Source organism: Chelonoidis abingdonii, chromosome 5, assembly GCF_003597395.2.
Source record: "Chelonoidis abingdonii isolate Lonesome George chromosome 5, CheloAbing_2.0, whole genome shotgun sequence".
Lineage (NCBI taxonomy): Eukaryota > Metazoa > Chordata > Testudines > Testudinidae > Chelonoidis > Chelonoidis abingdonii.
The window spans coordinates 76,544,501-76,564,235 of NC_133773.1; the positions used below are offsets into that span (position 1 = coordinate 76,544,501).

General features: G+C 38.4%; 1 protein-coding gene across 3 annotated transcripts in view; it reads right to left on the reverse strand.

Moving 5' to 3' along the window:
* Nucleotides 1-201: 201 nt before the first annotated feature.
* The window catches only part of GPM6A (glycoprotein M6A), a 336,266-nt gene continuing 316,732 nt past the window's right edge, over nucleotides 202-19,735 (reverse strand). For all 3 annotated transcript variants that reach the window (XM_075066384.1, XM_075066383.1, XM_075066385.1), the window contains 4 exons: nucleotides 15,575-15,728; nucleotides 13,609-13,685; nucleotides 12,591-12,656; nucleotides 202-2,336 (listed from right to left, as the gene is read on the reverse strand). In XM_075066384.1, coding sequence (XP_074922485.1) covers nucleotides 2,184-2,336; nucleotides 12,591-12,656; nucleotides 13,609-13,685; nucleotides 15,575-15,728 — 450 coding nt within the window. In that variant the 3' untranslated portion in view covers nucleotides 202-2,183. The remainder of the gene's footprint in view (nucleotides 2,337-12,590; nucleotides 12,657-13,608; nucleotides 13,686-15,574; nucleotides 15,729-19,735) is intronic.

Genomic DNA, 19,735 nt, shown 5'->3' on the forward strand with positions numbered 1-19,735 from the left:
AAAACCTGGAGTTTTCAGTTCCCAAATATTTTCACAATTTCAATTTTTCATCCCAATTCAAGATGGGAAAAATGTTGAACTCTTAAAAATATTTGCAAGATGAGAAAATCATTTTGCAGCCAGTACTACTAACCAGTCTCTCCCATCTCTAGATTCATACTGTACATACAAAAGAAAAAAAAACACGTCAAGGACTACTAATAAGTACACAAAGTACACAAGTGTGTTTATTACATTTTTGCAAGCACTTTGTTCTACATTTCAAAAACGCCACCATCAAGCTGTTGGCACATTTATGTACAAAACAGATTAACTGTAATGCCTGCTACAAAGCATTCTTTGTGAAAATACAAACTCTAATACCAGAGAAAAGCCAAAAGCATCAACATCGTTACATGAGTTTAAATGACATAGTTTTAAAAATCATCACAAACTGTTTAAGACACTAAATTGAAACACTACAATACAGAATCCAAAAGAGGTTCATAGTACTTTTTGCAGAACCGGTACTGCACATACCAGAAAACTGTTGACCTCATAAAACAGCCTAAGTGTAAAAAAACAAAAACAAAGAAACGAAAACAAAAAATCCAAAATCAATCAACTAATCCTACTTAATGCATAACCATGCCACAAAAAACTATAGAATTACCTTCTACTTACTACGAGAATTGTTAAAAATTACTGATGATGCATGACTAGTAATAGTACAAAGAAGAGTTTTACTCAAGAACTTTTATTAGAAATGCACTTACACTGAGAGAGAATTCACAATGGTCCAATAAGTGCACAAAACTATCTAGGATTTTTAACACTGACAAAAATGTCTTGTCAGGATACATCACGTTAAAAGACAATTTACAGCATTCTTGTAGTGTTAGAAATAGGCAAAAAAAAGAAGCAAAACCAAACACCAAATTTGGTCCAATAATACTGATTTTTGTAGGGTTTTTTATACAGGTACTTCCTTCAAATTAATGACTTACCTTTCTGTTAACATTTTCAAAATAAAGGTTCAGCTGTATTTCTACACTTCCATACAGTAAGCTCTGAAATGGCCTTTTACCTCACTTTCACATAATGCAGGTAAACCAGTATGTGTAGGAAAGCTGCAAGCCAAGCTAATGCATTTATGGAAGCCTTCTTGAATATATCACATACAATATATGTATATAGTTCAGACAGGTGCAATCCATTAAATTTTTTAAAGCAGGTAAAAAGACTTCTGACTTGTAAGGTTGCTGTATTTTTGATATATCACTTTCATAAATGTAGCTAAGCAGTAATTGCTCACATCAGCACATGAACAGCTCCAATTCAGCATAACCATTGTTGAATTACAAAGAGATCATTCTGCACAAACCTACGCATAGCTATATGATTTAGTTAACATTTGTCTATATACTGTAACTCTTTAAAGGTAACCGTGGTATAACATCCTTTAAACAGGCAAGAGGCCATGCATTATTAGCACCACGGTCTGCATGCTCACAATATAAACAGGAATACTCAGCAATAAAACTATGAAAGAGAATATTCTTTAAGAACATCAAGAATAATACAGTGTTAAACAAAGATAAGAAGCACTTTTTTTTTTTTTACCTACTATTACAAATTTAGAAATTGCACCTTTGATTGTTTAAAATGTTCTTAGGACCCTCAATCAAGATGGCCACTGAGCCATCTGACAAGACTTCCAAATATGAAGGAAACTCATCAGTGTGTTTTCTCTAGATATTGCACATAATGCGCAATGGTCCCTTTGACATATACCTGTAGTTAAAGTAGATACTGAAATTAAAACTAAAAAGTATAAAAAGCTATTTTTTTTCAAAACCATATAAGAAACAATGCAAAAGGTGTTATGCATAACACATATAAAGTGATTAAAAAAATCAAACACATCTCCGTATTTGACAATAGTTAGTATCCTCGATCGAACAGAACTAATTTGTTTAAGAGGATTGAGGAAAGGCTGTTTAGGAGCTTTGCAGTAGAGAATGGTCACACAAACTATTAACTAATTAGGAAACCAAGTGCTAGACAACCAAAAATTGTACCTGGGCGATTTACAAGTCATCCTATCTTTTGTGAGAAGCACTTCCTTTTTTTTTTTAATGGTTAGATGGCCTTTAGTTAAACAACAAAGCATTCAACTGTTAGAAAGTAAGATAAGGTTTCTCTTATGTGTATGCATTGAGCCGCTCTTTAGAGCGGGTAGAATGAATGTCATGAAGCTCTTGCTCCTCCTTTGACTTAATATCCTCATACTTTTGCATTCTGCATGCATCTTTCACATAGGCCCAGTTAGCAGACAGAACCATGAGATAATGAACCTGTAAGAGAGGAGATAGGGAGTTAGTAACTAATTGCATAGAAATAGAATATATTCAAAGTTGAAAAATTAAGATCAAGATGTTTAGATGGGATCAAAATGCACTCAGCAGAGCAGGTTAGGGAGTGGAGTGCAAAATCAGTGTAAAGCTCACCTTTGAACTTCAATGATACTGGGGCTATTCTCTGCACTGTGATAGAGCAGTCTGTAGGCTGCTCTAACTTACATTTGGTTGCAATGGCCATAAGGCCAAAAACATAGCAGAGGATCAGCATGGCACAGGGGTGTCCCAGGCATACCCTCTTTCTGGATCTGGTTCAACATAAGGTGTAGGTGGTTTCTGATACAGGAGAAACTTTGAAGTAGATGCCCATATATCTGCTTGGCTCCAGGCTTCTTAGAAAGGTCAGAAATGCTTGAGGAACTGCCCTAACACACAGACCCTGGGAAACTAGTGGAGATATCTTTACAGAAGGCAAGGCGACAAAGCCATCCTGAATTCTGCTGGGGTTTCTGTCCTATCCTTTACCCTCTCCTACAAAGGAGGAAAAGGAAAGATTCATCTATAAAGCAGACTTTCATGGTAACTATTATAATCAATTAGAATCAACTTTGAAACACATCCCAACCAAATCCAATTGGGCTGGGGGGCATGCTAAACAGGGCTTTGAACTCAGAGAACCTTGGTCTCTCTAAGAACAACAAAAATAAATCATTGATCCTGTACTAGGAACGTTCACTGACACTGTCTCCAGAAAGGTGGTCTTGATTCAAATGGACAATAACATCTGTGTTGAAGAAATGTTGCAGATGTGAGAGTGGGCTTTGTCTCTCAATTTCTGATTATTATTTAACTGGCATGGAAGGAGATCATGCACACAGGCAGTCTGAGTTGATCCTTGCTAGGTATTCTTGAATGGTCTCTATCAGGGAGTGCTGGAACAAAGAGGGAATCCTGGTTATGGATCTCTGCCACTCAACTGAACAAGAAGCCTCATTCACCTCTGATAGTAAAACTCCTGACAAAGCTCAGAAGAGACAAAGGTTTGGTAACCCTTATCAACCTTATTGATCTGGGACTGCAGATGACCAAAATTTATTCCATCAAACAGAGTCTGCCCTGGCACACAAGGCACATTGTTCTACCCTAATCTGGAACCTTATCCATAAAAGTTTGGCTCCTAACAGGGCAGATCACCCCAGGTATTGAGTATGTGAGGAAAGAGGGCTCAGGTCCTCCTGGCCATCTGAATATCATCTACCAGAAAGACTTGTGATTGGAAAAGGTACACATCTTTCTTAGAGACGTGGAGAAAGGCAACACAGAGAAAACAGGACCCTGTGGACATTTTTTATTTGATCTACACATAAATGTTTAAACTTCTTTGCCAGTTTGAAACTAACTTGAAGATTAGCTCCCTCCAGTTAGTCTTTGGCCTATCATGAACTATTTAAAAGTAAACAAGTGTCCCCATCAAAAAAAAAATCAAAGTACCACAATCCTGACAAACCCAATGAAATTTCCTTTGGAACTCAAGTTTATTAAAAGGAAGGTCATTTTCTAGTGGCAATGACTTAAGCTTGTAGAACTAAATAAAATTCTGGATCTAATGACTGATCCTCAAGATACTAAGTTTTAAAATAATAAAGTGATGGTTTATATTTATGCAAGATTCTGCTCCAACGTGATGTTGGAATTCCTTTTTAATGAGTCCATTACCCTGCCAACATTCTTTCCATGACTACATGTCCATAGAATCGTAGGACTGAAAGGGACCTCAAGAGGCCATTTAGTCCATTTCCTTGCATTCATGGCAGGACTAAGAATTAGCTAGACCATCTCTGGCAGATGTTTGTCTAACCTGTTCTTAAAAATCTTCAATGGTGGAGATTCCACAAACAACCATTCTTACTGTAAAAAGTTCCTTAGGGTTCTAGTTGGAGCACAGTGAAGCCTTAGGAAGTCTGAAGGGCCATGATCCATTTGCTGTGTGTGTAAAATCCTGACCACAGGCTCCGTCAGCAACTTTTCACATAAGCCCATAGTCCAAAGCTTGGTTTGAGCTGGGGGCCTAGCTCACAATGAACAATATTGGCTAAGAGAAGCTGAATGAACAAGAGACAACCTTGCTTCTTACTAGATAAGCATAGTGAGCAGAACTCCAGATGGGGAGCGGTAATTGGTGTCCTTATCAGAAGTTACAGACATATCAAACATTGGACGGGGCCTCAAATGTCCACTCCTTAGTGCAGAAAGGAGATAGCGAATACTCTCCCCACATACCAGCCTAGAGTTCATGAAAAGGCCCAAACATGTCAGTATGAGATATGACATTCTCCCTTTCACAGATGCATCCTCCCCACCCCACCCCTCAAGATGCCAATGTTAGCTTTTAGGAGCACAATGGGGCACCCTGAAAACAATTTCTATTGCCATGTACATGCAAAGGAACCTAGACACATGTAATCCAAGCATAGGGGTTAAATAGGGATACCAATTGGGAGGGGAGATGAGTGCAAGGGGGTTATGTTCTGTTTAAACTAAGGGGTGTGTTACGGAGGACTTGGACAAACCACCAGCAAGTGATTGGCCATGAGTTAAGCCCAGAACTGGCTGGGTATGCAAGCCGTAGGCAGTGTGAACTGGTGGTCCCATTTCCTCATTGCACATAACATTGAAGGAACAAAATGGGCTTGCAAAGTCCATGCAACTTTTTGTTTCATTTGACACCAATTTTCTAAGCAACATTGATACTAAGAAGGCCATGTCTCAGTGGCCGTCTAATTGAATTTCACACTTCTACGATCTGGCTGGCCTAAAGCTAAAGGATCATGTCAAGGTTCATTCAGTCTGAAACAGGGCAGCTTCCACTGCCTGCCTCAGGTATATTTCAATTTTAGAATTATGCCAGGCAGACATCATCCTCATTCCATGCTCTTATGAAGTTCTATTGCTCTCATTTGGTCTTTAGGGAGATGTTGTGATTCAGTCTTTCAGTATGTGTGTCCAAAGTAGGGGAGTCCAAACTCTTCTGCCCCCTAGAATTTAATTTGGATGTCCCTTATTTGAGTTAGCCAACATTTTGAAAAAATCCTCCCCCCCGAATGCATCCTATAAGCTTCCCATCATATAAGGCTGTTTTTTGGGAGCCAATCTACTCACCGCACACAACATTAAAGAAAAAACCACCACTTTATTGCTATTGGTCCTGTTGCAGTATTATTGTTTACACCTTCTTACAGCAATATCTCAAGCCACTTTCTCTCCAGAAGGAAGGATCCTGTTCAGCTTGCATCTTAAGACAAGAGGAATTATATATTTTGTAATTCTGCTTCTCTGTAGATATCATACTGCAAGGTTCTAACTTAACCATCACCCCTCAGAGTTGGGAGACATATCAATTATGTTTTTATTTATATATGAACCTTTTAATGTTCTTTCTACTTCTTTCAGTAAATTTAATATTTATTGTTTATATTATTATTTGCAGAGCCTTTGCTTCCTACTCATTCAGGTACTGACAGGAAAGTTCTAAGAGCAGCAGTTTAAAGGTTCAAGATGGTGCCTAACTACAGATAAGTGTGGCTGTTTCTTACTCCTGTCTGCTACCACTATTCTTAGGAACCAAAAAATATTTAGAGAATGAGAAGTCTTATCAGTCTAGTCCTTGAGTGATGCAACCCAGAGTGAGAACCTTGCAAGAGAACAGATTATTTTTCTCTTTCCAGAAGACCTGTAATGTTAATTTTTATAAGCCATATCAATTAAAAGTAGACAGGTACTTCTACATAATAACTCACCAACAGACTCATTCATTTGTCAAGCTGGAACATGGAAATACATATGGGTGAGTGAGCAAGTAATTAATTTGTAAACACAAGAATTGTATCCTTAATACATAACTATGAACTCAAAAGATAGGGTAGCTAGTGAGAAGAAATGGTCCAAGGGTCTAATGATTTTGCTCTACAAAATAAGTTTACAGCAGAATGTGTTTCTTAAAAAAAGTATTTCCTTGACAAAAATTTAGATTCTTCTATATTTCAGCATTTGGGGATAGATGGGAACTCGTGAACAACTCTTTTCTTTTGTAATAAGACCAACTCTGACAACTGTGTAAAGACACTAAAACAAAAATCCCATTCTTTTCAGGAAGGCTAGTGAGGAGGAAATAGATCTGCACATGTGAAGTAATTTGGCTCTTGCAGATATCCCTATATACAATGGTGTTAATATAATACTGTATATGACTGTTGCGACTATACATGCTCTTAAAAAGTAATTAACTGTAACATTTAAGCTTCTCAGAAGTCCCTGGGATTATAGATGGAAAAAATTCTTAAATATAATTCTTAAATGACTGGTAATGAACACAAAAAACTTTACTGTTGTAGACAAATATGTATATTCTGGCTACAGCCAGATACTTGTATTAAATTTTTGAATTTTAAAATAGTTTTATCAATCTGCAGCTTTGCAAAGGACTGGTGTTTGAATATCAATGATCTTGTTAAAAAGTCTGAATTCATTAATGGGAAAGATCTGTCATTGTTTCGCACAGGCAGGAAAATAGACAAGGCAAAATGTTTTTTAACTAGACCGCATCTTTATTCAATCATCTGGGAATTATCCGGCAATAACTTTTACAGTGAAGATTATCTTTATTTCTTGTTAGAGGGCTGCCATCAGCACTTCACTTCTCCTTGCGAGGTCTCAGTCTGGTCCTATCCTCATCCCACCACATATGAAGGTTAGGGCTAGGGGGAAAGGGAGCACATTAGAAGCTCCAAGCATGTTCCCCAGCTTCTTTAGGGGATTCCTTGCCCATAGTCCACTTCCAATTCCAGCTGTCAGGGAAACAGGCCCCCTATGGAACGAGTATGTGTGCTGGACAGCTGTCAAGTGTAACAATTTGAATCTAACCTCTGTCCTATCCATTAGGTCACTGGGCTGCTGTGAGTACAGCAAAAAACCCACAGACATGCTGGCCAATCTGGCAGTGAGGGAAGCTACTTGTCCAATAGGCAATGGTAGCCAGACCATAGGGGAAACAGCTTATATGGCCTTCCATCTGTTGCACAGAAACCAACATTCTTCCTCAGAGTTCCTGCCTCTTCATGATTTGGGAGAGGGAGGTTCTTTAACCTCCCTCTCTCAAACATGAAGATGTCATTCTAGTGAACGAGAAAACCATCCTTAAAGGGAACCAGCCCTTTTTGTTCACGCAGGTCAAGACAATGAGCCCTACCTTTGAGGCTGAGCATCTACAGTTTGAAGGACTGTTCCTAAAAATGATGTGTCACAAATAGGGCTGTCGATTAATTGCAGTTAACACACGAGATTAACTCAAAAATATTAACTGTGATTAAAAAAGTAATTGTGATTAATTGGGCCAATAAACAATAGAATACCAATTGACATTTATTAATATTTTGGATGTTTTTCTACATTTTCAAATATATTGATTTCTATTACAACACAGATTACAAAGTGTACAGTGCTTACTTTATATTATTTTTATTACAAATATTTGCACTATAAAAATGAAATACTGTTTTTCAATTCACCTCATACAAGTACTGTAGTGCAATCTCTTTATTGTGAAAATGTAACTTACATAACTGCACTCAAAAACAAAACAACATAAAGCTTTAGAGCCGACAAGTCTGTTCAGTCCAACTTCTTGTTCAGCCAATTGCTAAGACAAACAAGTTTCTTTACATTTACAGGACATACTGCTGCCTGCTTCTTATTTACAATGTCACCTGAAAGTTAGAACAGGTGTTCACATGGCATTTTTGTAGCCGGCATTGCAAGGTATCTACATGCCAGATATGCTAAACATTCATATGCCCCTTCATGTTTCGGCCACCATTCAGGAGGACATGCTTCCATCTGACGATGGTCATTAAAAAAATAATGAATTAAATTTGTGACTGAACTCCTTGGGGAAGAATTGTATGTCTCCTGTTCTGTTTTACCCAGGTTCTGCCATGCACTTCACGTTATAGCAGTCTCGAATGACAACCCAGCACATGTTCATTTTAAGAACACTTTCACAGGAGATTTGACAAAATGCAAAGAAGGTACCAATGTGAGATTTCTAAAGATAGATACAGCACTCAACCCAAGGTTTAAGAATCTGAAGTCCTTCCAAAATCTGAGAGGGATGATGTGTGGAGAATACTTTCAGATGTCTTAAAAGAGCAACACATCGATACGGAAACTACAGAACCCAAACCACCAAAAAGAAAACCAGCCTTCTGCTGGTGGCATCTGACTCAGATGATGAAAATGAACATGCATTGGACCACTCTGCTTTGGATCGTTATCAAGCAGAACCCATCAGCATGGACACTCATCTTCTGGAATGGTGGCTAAAGCATGAAGGGATATATGAATCTTTAGCGCATCTGGAACATAAATATCTTGCGATGCCGGCTACAACAGTGCCATGAGAAAGCCTGTTCTCACTTTCAGGTGACATTGTAAACAAGGCCTGGGCAGCATTATCTCCTGCAAATTGCAATCAAACTTGTTTGTCTGACCAATTGGCTGAAGTAGGACTGAGTGGACTTGTAGGTTCTAAAGTTTTACATTGTTTTATTTTGTAATGCAGTTTTTTTTGTATATAATTCTACACTTGTAAGTTCAACTTTCATGATAAAGAGATTGCACTACAGTACTTATATTAGGTTGTAATAAAAATAAATATAAAATGAGCACTGTACACTTTGTATTCTGTGTTGTAATTGAAATCAATATATTTGAAAATGTAGAAAAAATCCAAAAATATTTAAATAAATGGTATTCTAGAGTACTGGCAACCTATTATCGCTCCTTTCTGCCCACTGCATTGCTGGGGAGGAGCTCCTCACACCCTCTACACCCCTCTTTAGAGGACCCACTTAGGTTACTGATAATTTAGCCTATCATCTCTTTTACTGACACCTGGAAACCTCTATCAGTCTTTGCAGAAGTATCTAAACAGTTTAAATACTCTTAACTTCTCACAAAATAATTTGTCATCGGAAATGCTCCCTTTCCCTCACCTTCTTTGCCATATTGCCTACCTCTGAAAAATTATTTCCATCTTTGCTTACTATAACCACTTCAGCAAAATTAAAAATTCTAAGACAAAAGCGGATAATGCGTTCACTTGCTATAAATAGCTACTTAGAAAGCTATTCTCTTCAGTTCATGAATCAGAGGGAAATATCAGAAAATGCATGATCTCTGTTGAATATATTAAGGCTTTCTCCAGTTAATTAGAGGGCTCTGTCCACACATTTAACTTGAAATTATTGGCCATAGATAAAAAAATACTTCTTTGGCAAAGTGGTGAGGAAAGAGCACTTAGTTAACTCTTTTTCCCTCAAGTTGCCTCAAATCTTTCCAGAAATATCTGCTGTCACTTTGGGTTCAAATAGGGTTTGTCTGCAGCAGTTCAGTGAGCTGCTATTTTTTCCTGATGGTGACTGCCTTGGACTCCAGCATCTAATCTTTCATGTTAAAAATAACACGATTTAAATCCTTTATGTCTCTGAAGAAAACCTTCAAAGTGTGAGCCAAGTATAAACTGATGTAATTATATTGTCTTGAATTGTCAACAGCCTGAGAATAACTCTGAAATGTATTAGGAAAGCTCACAATTTTCTTAATTAGATGTTTACTCTGAAGCCTAACTATGGAATTATTAGTGTAAGCATAGCTAATTATTTTTCTGCTGAGCAAACTACACAAGAAAAAATGGGAGATGCACTCTCTTATAAAATCTGTGCAATCTGCTGTGCATGATGTCTCAGTGTGGCACTGTAAGTGGACTGTGCTCAAGCTGTGGTTATAATTTAGGGAATTACCAAAACTGAATCTGCCTAAACTGCCTTACTCAGAAAAGCTGTTTTTAAAGAAACATTAGAAGCAGTCACACTTGAAAGTTATGTGACAGAAGTAACTAATTCAGAAGTGGTATGTGTTTTGTGTGATTGACATAGCTGCACAGAGGGGCTATTATCAGAGATGGTTTCATTGGTTTGGGCAAGAGAAGGACTGAGAAGGCGTCCACTCCCCAAACATAACCTGAACCTTATTTCAGGATCAGATATATCCCCAACTCCCATTGAGACTATTCTGCTGTGTGGGACCTAGCAGTCTCTCTGTAAGATCCTACTGATGCTCTGTCATTCCTACGTTTGGAGTCACTCTGCACTTTCCTTTCCATTTATTCCTCAGTCTATATGGCATGGCTATGGGAATACTCCTCTTTTACACAAAGATATGTGCTATGGGGTGGAAGGTAAAATAGCCCCCACTATGGCTCCTGCCACCACAGAACGTGTGGAGATTTGAAGCTTGTTTTATGAAAGCAGGGAAGTCTGAGTGAGGATCACCAACAGGGCAAAATTGGTGGTTTGGATAAAGTTGCATTGCCTCTAAGGAACTGAGTATAAAATCTGAGAGCCAAAAGCTACTAAATTCAAAACCCCCTCTGCCACAAAATCACTCTGCAGCCTCAGAATACTACTTCCCAGGTGTGGAAAATATTAAATGATATATAAGTGCTAAGTGTTTATTGTTAGTTGAACTTTTAAATACTTATCTGAACCAATGATACTTTCACGAATTTCCCATCACTACAGAATAGCTTAGATCAGCCATGCAGTGAAAATATAATTTTCTCTTTAAAATGGTATGGCATTAGTATTTCTTCTTGATGAAGAAAAGTTTGCTTTTGGAAGAGCTGGGAGTTAATCACTTAATGTAATATAAAGTATTGATAATTCTACTTACACGGTACTTTTCATCCTGAAGCAATTAAATATAATTTTTAGATATTAATCTTCTTGCTACTCTGTCACAGTAGCAGAGGTAGCTGTATTGTAGATGTGGAAACTGAGGCACAGAAGTTGATTTGTGCAACAGGGCTACTAGTTCAGACCACTTGACCATTCCCTCTTCTCCCTCTTTGCCCAGTATAAAGGTGTAGAAGATAGTAAAAACTACATCTTCAATTTGTAAGGATAAACTGTAGTTTCTGGCTGGTTTGGTGTAAATGAAACATAGTTTTCATAGGTGAAAAAATAATCCCCCCCCCCAAAATATTATTATTAATAGGCTTGGAAGGATTAGATTTTTATCAGTAAATGTTGATCTCACTCACAAACTGACAAAAAATATTTCCATCGATAATAATGAAAATTTACAGATTAATAAATTTTCAAGCAGCATTTCTCTTACTTTACTTTAGAGTTTGATTTAAGGCAATTTACTTTACATGTATATTTCGACATGTGATGTTGACAGTTTGTGTTTTAACCGTTATAAAGCTTTAATTTTTTGAATCTCAGTGTCTACAGTCATTAAATATTTGTTGTCTGGCCTAACCACATTATCTGCTCCCCCATACTTCCTGCAACTGTGAACATTTAAATAAATAAATATCTTAAAAAATGTTTAAAAATATTATCGGTCAAAATTCTAAAAAAATAAAAATGGGAATTCTCCCAAATCATATTTATTGCAGTGGTACGTAGGGGCCAGCCATGAATGATGCTTAGCACTGTACAGACACAGAGTAGCAAACAGTCCCCATTCCAAAGACTTTACAATTTAAATAGTCCCAACAGATGCAGGGCAAGGGATATAGCACACACACATATACTTCATGACAAAAATAACACACTGTAGAGATAATTTTGGACAATTTAGTGTTATATTTTAGGGAAATGTTACCACGTTCATAGCAATAAACAATGTTCATTGGCAAAAATGGCAAAATTTCCTCCTGGATTAAATCTAAGAGCTCAAGCTCTTCCTCAATCTCTGCAAAAGGATGTTTGTCATTTTAACAGCAGCAGCACAGCTGAAAATGAAAATGAAGAGAGAGCAGGCAGGCATGTGCACACAGAGGAGGGCATGAGGAAGAAAAATTTTGGTGGGATTGCTCTGCCGTTTGCCCAAAAGATCCTTCTAACCACAACAGAGGAACAGATACTTAAAGGAATTTTAATATTAAAAAATCAGAATATGCTGTTTAAAGGAGGCGCTACCATAAAATAGCATTTCAAATTAGTAATTTTTTTAAAAAATAGTTAAAAGTATCCCTTTAAATTCATATGCCTTATTTTTTCTAGTAGTAACTGAATGTCTTTTTTTTCAGCTACTAATTCTACTGCTGGCAGTAATGTATAAACAGGATATGTCAGTGATTTAGATGTGGCTGTACGTTCAGGAGCAGTGTCTCCAATAGCTTACCATAGCAATGACTGCTGCTCCAGCTCCAGCAAGCGCCACAATGAACAAATGGAATGTCATGTTTAGCTGTAAAGAGGACAAAGAAAACAAATTTCATAGTAATAACTCTACATGGAAACCAAACAAAAAGCCAACTTCTGACAGAGCAAACGACTACTTTCCTGCTGCCATTGTTCTACAGAAGTTAACGATTCAGTAATATTTTTGACCAAATTCACTGCTGGCATGGTGTATGTTGATATGAAACTACAGTGCTTTTATTTTCAGGGTACTACACTTGAAAATTTCTAAGAACTCTGTGCAGGTGCAGAAACTCCATCTATTTTGTTTTCAAAGTTGCTGCAGTCTGTAACCAAGGAGATTTACATGTACTGGAGTAAAATCCTGGCCCATGAAAGCCAACAGCAAAACTCCCATTGATTTCAGAAGGGCCAGAATTTTAACAAGTGTGTTCATTTATGGAGATATTATTTTTGTTTGTTCGTGTTATTTTCTTTGATCTAAAATAAGAAAAATAATAATCAGAATTAACATATATGGTCTTTCTTTATGGAAAAAATACAACAAAGTGTGGATCCATCAAAGTCTTGGGAGTTAGACTCCTACACCAGTAGAAAAAATGGTCCAATGAGTTTTAAAATATTACTGCTCTGTTACAATATAACCATAATTTCTTCCAATTCCTTGTACTCTCTTTTATTCTAAACATAAGGACAACAGTGTTTTTCATAATTTCTTCTCACCATGTAGCAGACACATTAACCTTCAGTAAAATCTCAAATTAAAAGTTGCAGGTTTAATGGAATATAATTACAAAAATAATAGCTGAAGTAACTATGTTGATGGAGTATGTTTTCTAGGGAAAAAGAAAAGCACTATATTTTTTCCTTGTGCCTTCATTCAATCACTTTGTCTATGATTAAAGAGTTAAGCGTCAGAGGAAACCATATATGCCAGTTATTTCTTACTAAAATGACTGTTATGGATTTGGCAAATAAAACTTAGTCCATTTACTCACCTCAGTAGATTCACACATTCTCAGGAAATTTTCAGACATAGTGCAAATCTTCTTTTCCTCTCCAATAGTTACGATTCCTGAAACACATGAAATATTCACTAGATTTAGTATTCAAAGCATTCAGTAGATTTGTTCAAAGGAACTGAGGAATCCAGATTCTTGGATGTTAGGAAGAACAAAGCAACTGTTGCTCATTTTACACAACAGGAAAACAACTTCTTAGGTCTTCAATTGGTCTCTTCATTGTCATGAAGCTGACATGTTATGAACGGAAGCAATACAGGGAATGATTCCTCAACCCATTTTTGATATTTTCATATTGGATTTTATCAATTCCATCCAACAGGGTATTCAAATATTAGAAAATAACTTTCAGCCAATGCACATATTAGGCCTGTTGGCACATTCAAAAACATTCTCTGTCCTTATGCTGAGGAATGTGCTAGGGTCAGGATCCAAATTTGCTTGTCTGGTGCAAAGCGTCTGTTAGAGGCTATAAAAGTATGTTACCCATGGTGTGCTTAATCATCTGTTGATAATGAATGCAGCTGCTTACAGTAAGGGAAACAAGAAGCTGCTGTACTGTTCGCTTTAGCATGTGACAAGATACTAAATCACAGATTAGCATGTTGAAAACTACTGTGTTACTGTGCCTTCCCTGTAGGAGATCAGTGGGTTTTTTGCAGGATTTCCAAAATAGATAGGAACTGTAAGGATTATATAAATAAAATACAGATGCAAACGTTAACAAAACAAAAGCCCCATACAGCATTTCCAGAGATAAGCATTGACCTTTAAATGTCTCTCAGATTACTTATCTTCTGAGGAGCAAAGTAAGATATATAGTATTGAATCATAGCAGTCAGAAATGGAAAAGAACAATCCATCAAATCTACTTCTTCCAGATCAGGACAGAGGCCTGTTGCCTGGATGATACTGAGGCACTCTTTCTTTCTCTATTGCTAAGCTATCAGATGGACAAAAAAGCTATAGGAAGAGGCTCAGGATTGACTAAGCAAAAACTAAGGCAGGCAGAGTACAGACTTCTCTTTGCAAGGCACATGAGCCATGCCCTTGCCTCCTCCCAGTCAGAGAGTGGATACTGAGACATGACAGGGAAATGACACAAGAACATACTCAGTTTAAAGCTATGTGTGTCCCTCCTTGTGAGCTACACCATTCTAACATTTTGAGATGTTTATCATTCCCCGCTTCAACACTGCCTTCCTCCTTATTTCAGTGTTAACTCCTCCTTATGACTTATGTTCCTCATCTCCTTTATCATATCTGTGAATAACCTCCACCTACTTTGTTGTCATCTTTCTAAACTGACCAGAATTGGGAGCAGTTTTCCAGCTGCAGACTCACTGCAGCCATTAACACCAGGACGGTAGCAGTTTCCAACTAATATGTGGTACCACTGTCTATACAGATCAATACTACATTTTTATGCTGTATTGCACTGCAAGCTTATTGCTAATTTTCTGTCTACTGCAGCCCCTACAGCAGTAAGTCTTTTTTTACTGCTTTCTAGGACCCCCACCCTCCTACTGTATATCTGGGTTTCAGATTGTTTCCCCTGAATGCAGCGATTTGCATTTTTCCTAGTTGACGCTCAGTCATATTCTTATTTCCTGTTCATATTTCTAATTTCTCTCAGCCTTTTTGCATGATTTCTCTGTTTTCAGTAGTGTTTGCAATAATTCCAATTTTAGTGACATCTATGAATTTAACTGATGTGCCTTAAAACTGCACACCATTGAAACAATAGAATATGGAATTACGTTTTTGTTGGTTTGTTTAACCAATTTAAATACATAGTCTGTACCTACCTGTAAGGTGTTAGACATAATTTTGGAAGTATCTAGGGTTTGCAGACAACATTCCCAAGAAATATTTCTAAAAGGCTGCTTTGTTAATTGGGTTTGAAGTCTCAATTCATATTTAACATATATCATTCACCTACCAAACTGACGAAGGTCCAAGCAGAGATTAGCCCCTTCCACTAAGGTGGTATTTCGGCAAATGGTCCACAGATTGAAGTACATGTAAACAGGCAGAGAGGTGAAAGCTGTGACCCCTAGCCAGGCCAGCATGAAGATGTATGTCAGCATAATAAACTATAAGAAATACAAAGGAGAAAGAGAAAGAAACAAAACCAGTAGAACTTTTAAAAAACTCTGAAACCAGAACAATATTCCATCACGAATACAGAACCATACCCAATATGCATGCAGCATTCTCAGTTTTGTTTTTTGTTGTTTGAAAGTTCCATTACTTTATTTGTGTTTAACAGATGGTCAGTTTGTGATCTGCCCAGAGTAAGGGACAGTGCACTATTGTGCTTCTCTGGAACAGTCCAGGAGTGAGATTATGGCTCCAGAGTCACAGTCTCCCTCCTGAGCTCCTCAGTGCTCCAGGGTCTATATCTGAGCCAACATACATCACATGATATGCTGGTGTAACTACCTCACTGGGCACCATGGGGACAGTGTGGAACCAACTCTCTCCTCCTCCTCTCCTCCTCCCCAGGAGAGGAGGTAGTGGCTCCAGTGCAAATAACTAGTAGGAATGGAAGGGAGCTCCTTGAGCCCGTGTATGATTCTACGCTACCTTGTGAGCTCAGGCCAAGATTTGGCCCATAGTTAAAATGAATCACATGCCACTGCAAGCAAAGCATCTCATTGAGTTCAAGGTGCATTGGATCAGATGCAATGAGGCACCTCTCTCATATGTTTGCAAGCCCAAAACTAATACAAAGGGATTTCTCATTATAAACAAACTGAAAAATGTCCCTCCATCACTAGGCAAATCATTGGATCATGTTTTGCAAGCTATGTTGCAGCTATGTATTCTCTAAGTGCTATTTTTTTAACCTCTGGTTTCTAGAGTAGAACAACTGAAAATTCTAGCGGTGTGTTTATAGCAACCACTGAACTCCATTTGACTTCAGATCCAAAACCCATGTTGGTCCATGTAACATCTAGAAGCAGTGAGTATGCTTCAGTGTCACATTACTGACTGTCTGAGACAACTAGTACAGTATTCCATTAATGAGTGCCCTTTTCTTCTTTTGTATTGAACAAGCAAACTGTGTAAAGACCAGAAGAATATGCCAAACTGCTAAAAGCAATCAGCGAACCTGCACTTCAACACTGCAGCAAAACACCCACATTTTGGTGGCTTCAGAAATGGACATTGATCGAGATTTTGTAGTGCTGCTCCATATTGAGGAACTAAATTTTTTTTAGTATGTTTCTGAAATAGTTCCATGGTCCCTGTGATGGGGTACACCTCCCCCCTCACAGGCATAAAAGGGTTTAACCATGCCTTGCCCCAGAAGTAGCAATGGAGGTGAGTACTCCAAGCGGGCCAGAGGGAGTGCAGAAAACAAAGCAAATCAGGGAGGAGTTTCAGGGAGCAACCCATCAGGGCCTGGCATGCCCAGATAAAAGGGATCTGCAGGGCAAAGTAGTGAGCAGTTGCTGCTGGGAGCCCAGGGAGTAAGACTGTGTCCCTGGAGGGCTGAGAGAACTAAACACCTTGGACAGAGCAGCAGGGACCAGGGAAGCAAGTGGGAGCTCCTGGCTGGCTGCTGGGACTGAGCAGCTGAGTGCTCTGACGTGAGGGCAAAGAGGATGCTGGGGCCATGGGGAAGCGGCCCAGGAAAATATAACAGAATTGACTGAGGTTACAGAGGAGCAGCAGGAAGCTGCTAGTTACAGTGTTTCTGTGCTGAGGCCCGGAGAAGTGGGTGGGTCTAGGTCCCAACCACTAGGGTTGGACAGAGACAATCCCTACCCGGAAGGGGGCAACATGGATGGCGACCTAGCCAGAGGGCTGAGTCGCAAAGAGGATGCTGCAGTTCTTGGAGCTGAGAGAAGAGCTATAGGTGGGAACAAAGACAGATTGCCAGTGTGCAGATTGTGGATAGAGCAGTCAGCATTGAGCTAATCCCCAGCATGACCAGGAAGAGGTGCCAGTCTGGCGATGAGGGCTGCACCCCATGATAGTCCCAATGACAGCCTAAAGCCTGAATCCCTACAACGTATATCAAACACTGAATCTAAGAAGGAGAAACTAATCTAAGTAATGCTGGATGATCTGCACAACAAACCAGGAAAAAGCTAGACCTTAAACAATGAGGAAAACAGCAACACATTTTCTGGTTCCTCTAAAGAAAGTTCGTTTGCATAATTTTTAAGAACCCAAATATAAAATCCAGTATGAGGACTTTATATCACTGTAATACTGTGCCTACTTTCCTGTCTATGTCACTACAATAAAAGAAAACTAAACATGGCTAGATGTAGGGTTAAGTAGCAGTATGCACCAATTTACGCCACAGACAAACCCTGCCACCATAAGTAGAGTCTGTTCCTCTATTACATGAGCTAATGAAAGAGCAAGAGATAATGAAGAATCAAGAAGAACTCCAGAACCTTGAAAAGATGGTGCCCCTATAAGGGTCAAAAATGAAGTAAAACAAATTTCCCCCCACAGTTCATAAGAATGGCCACAATGGATCAGCCAATGGCTCATGTAGCACAGTATCCTATTTTCCAACAGTGGCCAGTGTCAGGTGCTTCAGAGGGAATGAACAGAACAGGTAATCATTGAGTGATCCATCCCCTGCCATCCACTCCCAGTCTAGCAGGTAAAGGCTAGGACCACTCAGAGCAGGGGGTTGCATCTCTGACCATGTTGGCTAATAGCCATTGATGGACCTATCCTCCATGAACTTGCCTAATTATTTTTGAATCCCATTATACTTTTGCCCTTCACACATCCCCTGGAAATGAGTTCCACAGGTTGATTGTGTGTTGTAAGAAGAAGTACTTCCTTTTGTTTGCTTTAAACCTGCTGCCTATTAATTTCATTTGGTGAACCCTGGTTCTTGTATTATGTGAAGAAGTAAACAGCATTTCCTTATTCCCTTTCTCTATACCATTCATGATTTTATAAACTTCTATCATATCCTCCCTTAACTGTCTCTTTTCCAAGCTGAACAGGCTTTTTAATCTCTTCTCATATGGAAGCTATTCCATACCCTTAATCAATTTTATCCTTCTCTGTACCTTTTCCAATTCTAATATATCTTTTTTGAGATAGGGTGACCGGAACTGCACACAGTATTCAAGCTGTGAGCATACTATGGAAATATATAGTAGCATATGATATTTCCTGTCTTATTATCTATCCCTTTCATAATGGTTCCTAACATTTTGTTAGCTTTTTTTGACTGCTGCTGCACACTGAGTGGATTTTTTCACGACTCCAAGATCTCTTTCTTGAGTGGTAACAGCTCATTTAGATCCCATCATTTTGCATGTATAGTTGGGATAATGTTTTCCAATGTGCATTACTTTGCATTTATCAACACTGAATTTCATCTGCCATTTTATTGTCTAGTCACTCAATTTTGTAAGATCCCTTTATAACTCTTTGCAGTTACCTCTGGACTTAATTATCTTGAGCAATTTTGTGCTGTCTGCAAATTGTACCACCTCACTGTTTACCCCTTTTTCCAGATCATTTATGAATATATTGAACAGCACCGGTCTCAGTGCAGATCCCTGGGGGACACCACCACTTACCCATCTCCATTCTGAAAACTGACCTTTTATCCTACCCTTTATTTCCTGTAACTTAACCAGTTACTGATCCATGAGAGGACCCTCCTTCTTACCACGACTGTTTACTTTGCTTAAGAGCCTTTGGTGAGAGACCTTTTCAAAGGCTTACTGTAAGTCCAAGTTCTTGGTTATGTGAACAAATAGAAAGCCATACTCAGAAGTGATGTAAATGGCAAGCAGCATGCTGAGGTGGAAAGCTGGGATCAATTATCAAGAGCAAAAAGATGAAAGATAAAGTACACTGGCGCTTGCTCTATCTTACATCTTCTTTGCACCCTCCTATTGGTTACTTTCCTTTTACAACCTTCTTCAGTGTGTAACAATAACACTTAATATCCAGTAAGGTGGACATACCAATTTGTACTGCATTGCCTCTGAATTTGTCTCAGAGAATTAAAGAATGATAGCAGGCTGTGACAGAAAAGTGAGAATAATGGCTCTGATTTACGCATAGAGACATTGTGGAAATGGATTATTACTGCCAGTGATCT